This window comes from Eublepharis macularius, chromosome 1 (assembly GCF_028583425.1).
Source record: "Eublepharis macularius isolate TG4126 chromosome 1, MPM_Emac_v1.0, whole genome shotgun sequence".
Lineage (NCBI taxonomy): Eukaryota > Metazoa > Chordata > Lepidosauria > Squamata > Eublepharidae > Eublepharis > Eublepharis macularius.
In genome coordinates, this window is record NC_072790.1 from 217,030,884 (window position 1) to 217,044,413 (window position 13,530).

Here is a 13,530-nt window from a genome sequence, read left to right on the forward strand (position 1 = left end):
TTATAAATTCAAGGGTAGAATGAAGTACCTTTTCAAAGGAGAAATCCATAAATTTATCTGTGACAGAGTCGTAGGTCTTTGTCTGTCAACAAAAGGGTGGGGGGGAGAGAGAAAAGGACACATGATGCCTTGCTCTACTACTTACTTGAATATATAACATACGGGCAAGGAAAATCCTGTTTTATGTCCATTTATTAAACAAATTTAATTTAGGATTATGTCTGATGTATAAGCACAGGAATCACTCTACTCTAGCTGGTACAGCAGCTAATGGTACAACAGCACAAAGAGGCTTAAAGTTATTGTTGCCTTCAGTGTTACAAAAAATATAATGTAAGAACATACTGCTGGGTTTTGCAGTATAATAAAAGTATATTACATTATTAGCCTGATGAGTTTTGACTAAGCATGTGCTCAAGACAAAAAGCTTGTCTAGTTGAGGCATGAAGTGAGTATTTCACAACTGTGAGCTGGCATCCCCATTTCTGTAGCCCTTGGGAAATGGGAAATAGCATATCACATCACATACAGCTGCAAGATTGGATGTGCACCACTCGACTAAACTAGAAAAGCCTAGAACTCTTGACAAATGTATTAAACTTCTCTGTTTATTCAACTCCTTACTTGGAGACCGACACGGAGGAATGGTATTTTATAAAGGAGCATAGTATGTTAATCCAACATTAAAGATTTTTTAAAACACACATACACAAAAATTAACAAAGATTGTTAAAACCTTTGTGACAAAAACTATCACTACCCAACATAATTAAAAAGAGATACAAATTATAACTCACTGTCATTTCTCCACCAAAACATTCAGAAGCCAACTGAGCAGAATCAAATGGTTTTACCTCAGCATCATTGAAAAGATACCTGGAAAAATCAAAGATGGGTTATTATTTAATTTACCTCATTTATACCCTACCTTTCCCCCCCAATGGGGACCCAAAGCAACTTACATTGTTCTCGTCTCCTCCATTTTATCCTCACAACAGAGCTATGGGGTAAGATTAGGTTCAGAGTATGCAATTGGCCCAAGGTCACCCAGTGACCTCTCATAGCAGAATGGGGTATTTGAACCTGGGTAACTCAAATCCTAGCCCCGCTGGCTCTCATAGATTAAATTCAATCATCGTTTGACTTAAAAGTTAATTTACATAAGACTCATTTTTACACCATATGATGCATTATAGATGCAAGACAACACTACCCTTGATTTTGCTGTGATATTACAGTGAAGAGAACAATATATGTCAATAACCCCATCCATCATCTTTTAAATAAAAATTTAACCAAAAGCTATAATAGCCAAGGGGAATAGGTGCCTCACACTCCACTTGCAACAGGTAACTAAATGTTAAACACATACTGAAAAGAAATTATCCGTTTAATTCAGTTAGACAAACCATGATTCACGAACATTCTCATGGGTCTATGTGCTCCAACTAGGGGTGTGCGCTTCCGGTTTCCGATTCGGATAAAATACACGAATCGGACCTGATTTGTAAAGATTCGAGATTCCCAAATCAGGGCTAGAATACTGGCCCCAATTCGGAAATCCCAAATCAAAGCTTCCCCGAAGCATTCGGGTTGCTTTGGGAACCTTCAGGGCCAAGTTTAAAGGGCCCTTGCCCTGCCTCTTGCAAGCAGCAGGTTCCTTTAAACTATCAGCTGGCAGGCTGGGGGAGGGGAATCCCCCCGCCTGATAGCTGAAGTTTAAAGGCCCCCTTTCCTGCCCCTTGCAAGCAGCGGGGCCCTTTAAACACCCCAAGCCCCGCAACCCCCAGCCCCCCCCACTTACCTTGACTCTGCTGTTGCTGAGGTTGTGGAGGCGGTGACGCGGCAGCGGTGGGTCTGGCCTTCCCGGCTGCACAACAGGCTGCTGAGGCCATGGAGGCAGCAGGGCAGTGACAGCAGCCTTCCCCGCAGCCCTGCAGGGCTCCGGCCTTCCCCGCAGCCCTGCAGCGCCGCGCACCACCAGCTCCGGCCTTCTCAGCTGCCCTGTGGGCTGCTGCGGACCCGGAGGAGGTGGTCCAGTGGCAGCAGCGATGGCTCCAGCCCTCCCCACCACCCTGCGGGGCTGCATGCTGGAAGAGATGGAGATGGTCCTTTCTGCCCCTCAAATGGCTGCCGTGACTACCATTTGAGGGGCAGGAAGGGACAGAGGAGGCGCTTTTGGCCTTCTCTGCTACCCTGCGGGGCCGCTACAGGCCAGGAGGAGGCGGTGTGGCAGCTCTGGCCTTCCCTGCTGCCCTGTGGGGCCACGCAGTGTCGGTGGCGAAGTCCCTTCCTGCTCCTCAAATGGCCACCATGGCGGCCATTTGAAGGACAAAAAGGGCAAGAGGAGCTGGTTCCACGCTTCTCTGCCGCCCAGCTGGCTGCTGTGGCAGTGGTGGCGCAGACCCTGCAGGAGCCGGCTTCGCGCTTCCCCACCATCCAGTTGATCCGCCTCCCCTCTCCCTGCCTGCTAGGTAAGTGGGGTGGGGGTGGTGGGGTTTGCCCCTCCTCACTTCAGTATGCTTCAAATCTTTACGGAGCATACCAAAGCGAGCTAAATACCAGAATCCTGAAGCAGCTTGCTGCTCTGGGATTCTGGTAATTCCGGATTCCCCCCCCCCCCAAATTTCCCCAACCCAAATTTTCTGGCAGTGCACACCCCTAGCTCCAACCTTCCCTTCAATCGTTTTCCATCCTTCCCTTTCTGGTTTTTGCTAAGTAGGGAATGCTGTAATTTTGCAACTGACAAACTATTACCAACATCTTGCCTTCAACATTTGCCAATGCAGGCATCAATGGCATACTGTGGTAAGCAAAAACCCAAATCCAAGAGGGAAGGAGCAAAAGTGTGAGCCCGCATCTTATCACCAAACCATAGTACGGCCACTGCATCTGATCTGCTACACATGTTAACTTCAGATTGCACAGTGAACAATCAAGAAAACTGTAAAGTATTTGTTACTCACCACTTGTTGTTTTTGTAAGCATGAGGGTTAACAATATCTCTGATGAAACTATAGTAGTGTCCTCCATCTGCTGTCCCTGTATGTACCGTTACACCTATCAAATCATATTCATAACTCTTGGCCTCCTTTAAACTGTCACCATCATCCTTGAAACCTAAAAAAAAATTATTGTAACGTTTTAGCAAATAATTATTTTAATCTTTTGAACAAACTGCAAATTCTAGACCTTTTTTTAAATGGAGGGATCAAATTAAACCCTAATTCATCTCCTAATTCACCATTTTCCCTGACTATGAAAAACACCAAAAATCCTTCCCTGTGGCTACTAAAGATGCATTATTAGTTCCTAATAGCTGGGAAAGCGTGTGCTTTATGATGTCTTCACAATCTTCACAAACATTCTTCAATAATCAGGAATAGAGAAACAGTGCTAACTAAATGCATCAAAAGACTTGTCAAAACTGGAAATCTTTGGTTGAAAAGTTCATCTAGAGTCCAACTAAAATCAAATACCTTCCTTTCTGTCACTCTTTCCCATGAGGAAATCTTCAGTGTAAGGAGTCATGTCCAGCCGTAATGGAAATGAGAAGTGTGTGTTGACTTTCTCCTTCATCATAGTGACCATGTTAAAGGTGTATCTCATTGTGTTGAAGCTTAAGATGCGAGGCAATTTCTTAAAACATGCCCTAGTGACAAAACCAGAATTTCCATTACGTGAGCTGTTTTTTAGAATTATACCTTTGTAGCACTAACAATCTGTATATACTGCTGATACTAATTGCACAGCTGTATTATTGAAGGAAGCAAGCAGTAAAATTAAATGTTCATGACAAAAAAGAGACTGACAGTTCCATCTCAATCTTACCTTTTTTCAGCTCGTACTTTCTTCCCACAGTGAGAACATGTATACATGTTGTCACCTTCCAAAGTATCTTTGATAGTAACTTCATCAAGAGATTCCTATATATGAAAGACATAACACATGGGAGAAAGTTATTTAAACGTTAAAAGTTACAAGTCACTAAGCTCCATTTATTACTAAAAAAAAAATCAACATTTTACAGAAAAGATGTATTACTAAATTATTTTTTCAGGTATGTAGCCATGTTGGTATGCAGTAAAAGAGCAAGATTCGACTTCATTAGCACCTTAAAGACCAACAAGAGTTTCCATAGTATAAGCTTTTGAGAGACAAGCTCCCTTCATCAGATACTTGGCAAAGGGAGTTTGATTCTCAAAAGCTTATACCCTGGAAATCTTGTTGGTTTTTAAGGTGCTACTGGACTTGAACTTTGCTCTACTAAATTATTGTATATTCGGAACAACATATGTAGTTGCCACAGGAGATGCCACAGAAAAGGCCTATGGCTTGCCTGTAGCTGACTTATTTGCGTGAGCAAGGAGACAAACAGGAGAACTTCCAGGATGATCCAAGTTGCTGAATGGAGTCATACCATAAACACTGGAACCCAGAACCCTGGCCCTTACACTAATGCATGTTTGTAATATATACAACTGCGCCTGTAGTTCTGTCTGCCAATTAAGGTGGAATTTTTATTTCATATGCATTACCAAAGTATTATATTTTTCTTTCTAAAAGCTAAGAGGTAAGTGCACAAGCATATCTCTTTTGAAAGTTCATTCCATAACTGAGGGAGCTAACAATATAAAGGCACTGCTCCTGATTCAGACTGTGCTCACAAGGTATGTAATTGCCTTATACAAAGTCAGATTAAGATGGGTAGTCAAGCTAGTCTGTCTGTAGCTGTGGAAATGAGCAAGAGTCCAGTAGCACCTATAAGACTAACAAAATTAGTGGTAGGGTATGAGCTTTCGTGAGCCACAGCTCACTTCAGATTATTGAAGTTAGATTATTAGCCTATCTATCTCAATGCTACTTTGAGTTGCAGTGAGTCTCTGGGATTGCAAGCAGAGAAAAGTCCTTTCCAGTGTCTGCTATGTTTTAACTGAAGACAGCAGGACTGAACCTGAGACTTTCTATAAGCAAGGCATGTGTTCAACCACTGAACCACAGGGCACACACCCCAAAGGGGGCAACACCGTGTTTAACAGCATTAATGAGACATGCCACATTTCTAAAGCAATCAAATTTCCTTGGTACTTTTCTCTAGTGGCAGATGCATGATGGAGGAGGCTCAGCAGAGCCTTGAAATGATTGCTGGCATGTTATTACTTACATAAATATTCTTCATGTCTGCTACTTGGCATCTCACTGTGTAGAACTCTTCAGCAGTCTGGCTGACATGCTCACAGTCCTACATGACAGCAGCAGGAAAAAATGGCTGAAGGATTCAGTCAATTTAATTTCATACATTCAAAACAATGGCTAGCTTTTACAAGGGAAAACAGTCAGAGAAGAGGAAGTCAACTCACCAAAGAAACAACATTGTTTGTGATAACACCTCCAAACAAGCTTTTCACCGTATTCTTCTGTGGATGAATTAATTTATTTCAGTTAATTTGAGGAAAAGCAAAAACATTCTGAAACCCACTTTTGTATCCTGACTAAAAGCTTACCAATTCTGGAGACATTTCTTCGATTTTTGTTATCAGATCTGTGAAGAATTCAGTCATGTCTTTTTGTTCGCCAGTATTAAGTGGCTGCTTATCCATGGTATAGGTTTTACAGAATGGCCTTGGATTATATGCTTTGCACTCACTTTCCTGCAGAGTCAAGACAGAACCAGACAAAAGAAACAATAATTAAAATTTAACATGATATCCACATTAACCAACCCCAAATGCAAATCCATAATTATTTCAAGCAGTTATTTTCTGGATTTAGGGGAAGATTGATATATGCATAACATTGAAAATCAAAATATCTGAAAAACTGGAAGTAGCATGGACGGAAACATTTGTATTTTGAGGCTTTTGAAGAGTTGTGAGGAATGAACACATTATTCAATGATATGCATGGTACTACTTCTAAGCAAACTGACATGCTATGCTCTCATCCATGGATAGACTAGCTCAGTCTTAAGAACAAAACATCAGTTCCACAAGTTGCTGCTTGCTTTTGTAAAGCCCCATGCTTTGCAATGAGATCCAGCAACAACCTGTTACAACTACAGTTTATGAATTTACTTCATTTATGTGTTTTTCTGATACAATGTGGAAGGCCTGTTCCTTCCCACATCCTGATTTTCCCAACTGACACCACAGTATTCACAGCTGCTTCTACCCTAGTAGCAGAGTAGGGGAAGAGATCCCAGCACTGGGGTGTGTGTAGGGGTGGGAAGGCAATATGTCTCAGCGAAAGCCTAGTACCTGATCCCAAAGATTTGCAGCCACTGCACTGCAGAGAATACAGATTACTCACCTGCCATTACAATTCACATATGGAGAAAGTTATAACTATTTATTTTCAGAAGACCGTCTCCAAACTTACCATTAAATGAGTAAACATTTTCTGGAGTTCTAAGAGAGTGGTCTTGTGCTTCATATCCTCAGAATACTTAGGAAAAATACAGGATAAGAGCATTTTACAATTTATCTGGATTAAGCATATTATTTCACAAGCCTCATATTATCAAATAAATAACATTTTCGGGGGATGGTGAAGAATCGATACCTGGAAATCAATTTAAAATATTCTGTATGGAAAATCAAGCCTCATGTAGGTCTGTGGGTATCACTGTTTATAAGGCAAGCAAAATAAAACTGATGAGGGTAGCTGACATCTTTGTGATGTCAACTAATGCTGCTGTAAAGCAGAGCAGGAGATCTGAAGCCAATATGAAGGTAAGCAGGCAGGACTGGGAGGGGTTTATTCTCACAGCGTAGCATACTAAGCAGCTTAATTATAGTCTTATAATCTATAATAGACTTGCCTGCTGGAGCAAGGGGGAGGAGTAACCTACCTCCTTGGCCTCAGTCTCAGAGGCCTTTCGTGGCCCTGCTGCCCAAGAGGCTAGGGATGGAAACATCTCCTGCTTGCAAAGTACCTGCTCTGTCTGTGAACTGCTACATCCAACTGTACTTTTCTGTGGGTAGAAAGGCAATTCTGGGGGAAGAACTATTTTTTTTCTGATCCCCCCCCCCCCTTGCTACCTGTGTGGTCCAGTGGTCAGGAGCAGAAGGGGTAGAGAGGGGGTTCAGTGGCCTGCAGTGGCAAACAGAAGGTGGGAAAGTCCCATTCCACAAACTTTGCTAGTGATTAATTGTGTACAACCTATTACATTTGAAAAATCTGTCTGACCTTGACTATTCATATTTAAAACATGCTCACGATCAAAACAAGGGGCCTGTACCTTTGCAGTAAAGATGGCTTGCCTGGCTTCTGGTATCATATACAGCTGCTGAATGGTCGATGCCAAGTAACAAGTTGCTCCAAGGTTGGTTAGACCCACAAACCTGCATTCAGCTCTGACATCATCATGTGGCCAATAATCCCACTTATAAGGTGCATGGGAAGCTGTCACAACAAAGGGAATTGTTTTAGCACAACATATGTAAGTAACCAAGCACTTGGTTGCAGGCGATGAGTGAGAATCTCCTCTAGGAAGGGAAAATGTGACATCCCCAATAATGCTGTCTTCAGAGCTGAAAACTGCCTGCAGAACTCTATCCCCCCCACCATACTTCCAGGAAGCAAGCTGGGCAGGAAAAAGAGGGCTGAATTTTGAAGGCAGTACACAAGAACTGTTGCCTCATTACATTGTGGAAGGCGGAGAAAGACAATTCTGAATGCAGCGCCCTAATCTTTCCCTGGGGAAGGGGGGGGGGGAGTTAAGAATTTCATTTGAGAGGTGGGAGTCAACAAGTCCTTTCTAAAGACAGAAGGCAAGCCTTCCTCACACCCATCTAGCTAATGCAAAAAACAGAGTTCTCTCAATTTTCAAGGAATGGGAGCAGGAACTCTCCATCTTGGGGGAAGGGGATGGAATCTAATTCCCTCTCTTTCCATGAACAGAAGCTCAAAAATGCAGTTGCCAAGCTTCCAGGAAATGAACTGACTGGTTGTTGGGAAAGAGCAGCTCAACTCCAGGAACACTGACTGAGTGGTACTATCCGAATGCAGTCAACAGAGTTCTAAAACTGAACTGGTTTTCAGTATTTCCAATACAAAGGATTTCTGCATAGAGATAGCTCAAGATGAGTAGCTGTGTTAGTCTGTCTGTAGCAGCAGAAAAGAGCAAGAGTCGAGTAGTCCCTGTTAAGACTAACAATTTGTGGTAGGGTATGAACTTTTGTGAGTCACAGCTCATTCTGAAGAAGTGAGCTGTGACTCATGTAACGTTATACCTTACCACAAATTTTATTTATTTATTTTCGATTTTTATTCTGCCCTCCCCGCATTTCCAGCAGGCTGAGGGCGGATTACAAGATACAAAATTTTGTTAGTCTTATAGCTGCTACTGGACTCTTGCTCTTTTCTACTGCATAGAAATAGAGACGCTATGTATCCATAGAAAAGAATAGACATTTTCTAATAGAATAGATACTGGTATATTTCTACAAAGCACCTCTGAAATATTTTCCAAGCCCCTTTCCACCCTGTTCAGTTTGTCTCCATCTAGAAGCTAAAAATCAATAACGTTTCTTGCTGTCTCTGGAACAAGGTCCCTTGCAATTATTTATTTATTAAAATATTTATACACCACACCTTTTCTCTTGGATCAAACGTTACAGATTAAAACCAAATCACACTACAAATACCAGAGGTGGTTCATGGTCTTTTGCTTGTGGCCCTACAGAATCAGTTGCCCTCCAAGACCTGACCTCAAAAGGTCATGCACAGACAGCTTGTTTTAAAACACAGCTGATAAAGGTCTCACTGTATTAGGTGGAGAACACTAGAGATCGCATGTGGCTTGCCATACACATTATGAAAAGGTGCTGTCTGGTGCAAGCCATATGGGCAGGGCTTCGAGGTCCATGAAAAAAAATTCTAATTAAAATAGGGATCTTTGAGTTGCTAAAGTTTGAGAACGATTTTGAATAAATGTTCATGTTTGAGCTGACTTGTCATTTTGAGAACAGGTTTGGGTTGCATTGGACTGCTGCAGGGAAGGGTGGCTGTAGAAATGTGCCTTAGCACAGCTAAGTAGGGTACTGGTGCGGAGAAGGGAGGAGCCGAGCCTGGCGGCTACAGCACCCTCTTGGATCCCAGCTGGAGGTGAAGTCTTGGCCTCCTGGTCTCTCAGTATTCTGATGTGAAGGGAAAGGCGTTTTACTGACTTGGATCCTCCTCTTCCCATCATAAGTGCTCTCTGCTGGTCCTTTCTGGACATCTTTGTGTGCCACCTCTGAGACAGAACTCCAAAAACTCTGAGGCAGCCCTAACCACCCGCTCCTTGGCCTGAGGCTGAGGGGATTTAACACAGGTTGCCTTTACATGCTCTATGCCTCTACTGCTTGGGCTGATCTGTCCTTAGAGGCTTTCTCTGTCTCCCTTCAGGAGGGACCCCAACCCTTTGTCCCCCTTCAACACAATCAGCTCCCTGGCTGAGTCTAAGCATCTTTGCTGGGATGGGTTCCTTGTCTATCCTGCCTGTGCATTTCTACTGGCCAGCTGGGTTGCAGGGGAGTGACTGACACAGGTCCACTTTTTAAGCAAACCTCTGCCAGCCAACTGAGCTATGGGAAGAGGACAGGCCTCTGACTGTCATCAAGCTAAGCTGACATTGTGCTGCATCTAGGTCACTCTGGGACAGCCTACTGGATGCCCTGTGGCAGCCCATCACAGGAGCCTTGGCATGGTTAAAGGGGGCATCAACCTGGACAGGGCAGGGTGTCCTGCCTGCTCCTGAACGAACTGTTATAGTGCAAGCCACTATGAACATCTATTCAAATGATGTACGTGAGCCAGTATAGATCATTTTGCTACTACTCTCTAACCCAAGGTAAGATTGAGAAAGGAAGGCACGGTCCAGATACAGCAGGAGAGAGAACACACAAGAGAGAGATATCTGAAGCCGCTGGTCTGCAGAGCAGGTAGTAGTGACAACTGATAGTAGTTTCCTTGCTCAGTAGAGAGTATCAAGTCCTGTCTGCTGGTACAAGTGGAAGGAATAATCCTCACAAAGGATACTCTCCCTCAACCTAAATTCTACTCTATTGGAGGTCTGTGCCAATTGCTACCTCTTACGCAGACACAAGAAAGCAGAGGCTTCTTTCAAGGCAGTAGCAAAAGGGAGCTGAAATGTTTTATCAATAACCTTTTAAAATGTTTAAGTAGGCAAGCAAGTAAATGCCTTGAGCCAAAAAGAAAGGGTTGGTATAAATATTTTAATAAATAAGTAAACAACTTCACTAGAAGGTATTTCTCTCTCAACAAAAGGCTGAAAAACTAACAAAATGTTCTTACACTGCATATGCTGTGCCATAACCCAGTTGTGGAGCAGCCTGTAGTTCTCTACGGAACCCTTTACCATTTCTACTAACAAGTCATAAGCAGCAGCCCTTGAAGAATGAGATTTGCACTTTGGCTGTTGGCGATCTTTGAGGCTTGGCAGCAAGAACAGGAGATTGAAGATGTCTCTCAGGAACTCCTACAGAACAAGCAGGTCAAATATTTGACACAACAGTGATGACATGGGGTAGTACAGAAAAAATTATAAGCAGAATCATTCCATACGAATAGATGGGCACTTAAGGGGACTGGTACACTGTAGGGAAAAAAAACCTGCTTCTTTTTTTAAAAAAAGAGCTCAAATGTGCTCAGAACAGCAACCCAAGGGGTGGGAGTGCTCCTGCCTCCCCCAAACCATTTTCCTGTGCTAAAACAGCAGGGGGGGGGTGTTATTTTGCTGACTTCACAAAGATTCTCCATGTGCAGCTGCAAAATCAGTGAAATAACGCACCTCACATGCAGTTTTCATACATGAAAATCGAATTAGGGAGAGGGTAGGAGCCTCTTCTCTCCCTTCAGCACTGTTCTAAGCTCATTTGAGCTCTCTCACTTTTTAAAAAAAGAAGTTCCCTTCAGCTGATGTCTGACAGCAGGGAGCAAGTTAAAACCAATGCGTGACTGTGCAGAAATTTATTGTCTAGTGAGACCCTAAGGCTGGTTAAGATGCTTGATCTATGGGGAAAGACCTCTGCACAGTGGTGGTTAGATCTGTGCAACAACATACACAATCTACCAAGAAGTAACATTACATATTTATTTATGCAGGATATATATAAACACTGCCTTTCTCCTAAGATGCCCAGAACCCAAGATGGATGGTTACATAAAACAAAAATAATCATTTATTTTTTAAAAGACCAATTAAGTCTATGCCATTAAAACAGGTAACTGGTAGTTACCTGCCCTTCTCGGGAAAATTTAAAAGGTGGCTTGTGTTTAACAACACTTGTCGCCAGACGCAGAAGACCTGTAAGGCCATCATCTTCTATGTTACCATCTTGATGGTCAAGAATTTCTCTGCTGTAAAAAACAAACAGTATATTTGTCAACTTAAGCACTTCTCTTGTGTCAACAATGTTTTAAAATACTGAGTTTTAAGATAATACAATTAAAAATCATACCTTCGAATACAGTCAGCCAAATGTCTTGCTAAGGCATCTAAATCAACCAAAGTTGTCTAATTTAAAAACAAAATGAAAATATAAATGAAACTATTACATGACAGAAACGGGGCTCTGCAGTATGAAAGCACAGAATGGAAATATGTAAACTCAGATTGCATGTCCAATAAATATGTACAGTTTTAGTATTAAAATGGGTATCTAAATTCCTAGTCCTTTAAAACAAAACTATAGAATAGTATCCAAAGAGTTTCTTCAGGTATGCCTTTTTGCGGCCGGTTTAAATCAAAGAATCGGAGAGTTGGAAGGAGTCTTACAGACCATCTAGTGCAATCCTCTGTCTAATGTAGGAACAACCTAAAGCATCCAAGACAAGTATTCGCCCAGTCACTCCTTGAAGACTGCCAATCAGGGGGAACCCATCGCATCCCTAGATAGCTGATTCCATTGCTGAACTACTCTTAATATGGAGTTTTTCCTCATGTCCAGCCGGTATCTTCCCTTCTATAGTTTAAATCCATTGTTTCGAGTCCTATCCTCTGCTGCCAACAGGAATAGCTCCCTCCCCTCCCCTAAGTGACAGCCTTTGAAATACTTAAAGAGAACAATCACGCCCCCCTTCTCCAAACTGAACATTCCCAGGTCTCCCAGTCTTTTCTCTTAGGACTTGGTCTCCAGACCCCTGATCATCCTGCTTGCTCTCCTCTGTACCCGTTCCAGTTTGTCCACATCCTTTTTAAAGTGAGGCCTCCAGAAGTGCACACAATACTCCAAGTGGGACCAGACCAACATGGTATATAGTGAGATAATGACATCCTGTGATTTAGATTTTATGCCTTTGTTGATATATCCCAAGATTGCATTTGCCTTCTTTGCCAGTGCAACACACTGACTGTTCATATTTAGCTTCCTATCCACTCGTATCCCAAGATCTCGCTCACACACATGGCTACCCAGAAGTGTATCCCTCATCCAGTATGCATGCTTTGCATTTTTGTTACCCAGGTGAAGAACCTGGCACTTATCCATGTTAAAGTGCATCCTATTCAAACAGTGGCCATCTTTGGAACTGTTGCTTTCCTTAAAATGAATAGGGTGACATTTGTTACAAGTGTTTTGCAACTCTTGCAATTTCTCAGATTCACTTTTTAAGATTTTTCAGAGGCAACAATACTGCAGCAGGCCTGTACATAGCCACTTGCTCCAGGAGAGGCTTTTGGAAACTGGAACAGAATTGGTTCTTCCTCTCAATATGCCTCAAATAATTAATACAATTACATGGAATAGGCAAGCTAGTATATGTTTTTCTGACCTAATAACTTACTTGGAATTATTTGCAATGCAATTATCTGATATTATAGAACATATTTAGCAAAGTCCATCCATAACAGTAAACTGAGTTTTCTGTGCAGATAACGAAAGCCACATAATGCAAGGCTGACTACAGAGAACATAAGGTCTTCTTCCTACCCAGGGTATGCAGAAAAACAGGTTTTCCACTTTAGCCAAAAGAAAAAGAGATGAAGTCTTCAAAAACCATTCTTACGAAGACTAAAAAACCTCCTAAACAGACAGGATGTTGACAGAAACTGTAGGGGAGGAGGGATATGAGATTGCTCTAGTCCTTCAGCAGAGAACCGTGGGAGATGGTGGGATTTTCAAATTTATCTTTACAGTCTTGAAGAGGTTTAAAGAGCAGCAAAAATCTCCCTGTTTTTCAAACCTCTGTGAAACTTAACTGCAAGAAAAAAATATCTCCTTTTCTCCATCAAACAGAACAGGCAAGGGGAATGTCTTCGGCACAGGCTGGGTCTCAGACAGCTTTGAAAAGCAGGGGGATGTTACCTGGCTTTCAAAACTTCTCAATTCAGCTCAAGACAGAGGGATTGCTCTTCCCCAGACCACAGAGAAAAAAATGGAGTCTTTCTTTCTTGAGTTAGAAAACATTTTCCACCTTCTCTGCCACCAAGAAATTCCACCCTCAGATATGAAGTGACAAATGGCTCATATTCAGAGCTGGCAACCAGCCCCAAATTTTTCAGAACACCAGAGGTTTTGCTTAAAC

The 13,530-nt window shown here is 42.4% G+C and overlaps 1 protein-coding gene across 2 annotated transcripts in view; it reads right to left on the reverse strand.

The window, feature by feature from the left end:
• USP34 (ubiquitin specific peptidase 34) overlaps positions 1–13,530 on the reverse strand; it is a 133,325-nt gene that overhangs the window by 32,332 nt on the left and 87,463 nt on the right. The window contains exons 40-53 of one of the 2 annotated variants that reach the window (XM_054987579.1): positions 11,466–11,521; positions 11,244–11,364; positions 10,300–10,483; positions 7,241–7,404; positions 6,851–6,973; positions 6,379–6,444; positions 5,505–5,651; positions 5,361–5,417; positions 5,165–5,242; positions 3,832–3,926; positions 3,480–3,652; positions 2,967–3,120; positions 798–876; positions 29–82 (exon numbers count right to left, since the gene is read on the reverse strand). In XM_054987579.1, the coding sequence (XP_054843554.1) occupies positions 29–82; positions 798–876; positions 2,967–3,120; positions 3,480–3,652; positions 3,832–3,926; positions 5,165–5,242; positions 5,361–5,417; positions 5,505–5,651; positions 6,379–6,444; positions 6,851–6,973; positions 7,241–7,404; positions 10,300–10,483; positions 11,244–11,364; positions 11,466–11,521 (1,551 nt within the window). The remainder of the gene's footprint in view (positions 1–28; positions 83–797; positions 877–2,966; positions 3,121–3,479; positions 3,653–3,831; positions 3,927–5,164; positions 5,243–5,360; positions 5,418–5,504; positions 5,652–6,378; positions 6,445–6,850; positions 6,974–7,240; positions 7,405–10,299; positions 10,484–11,243; positions 11,365–11,465; positions 11,522–13,530) is intronic. The other variant, XM_054987582.1, reaches the window with a different exon arrangement.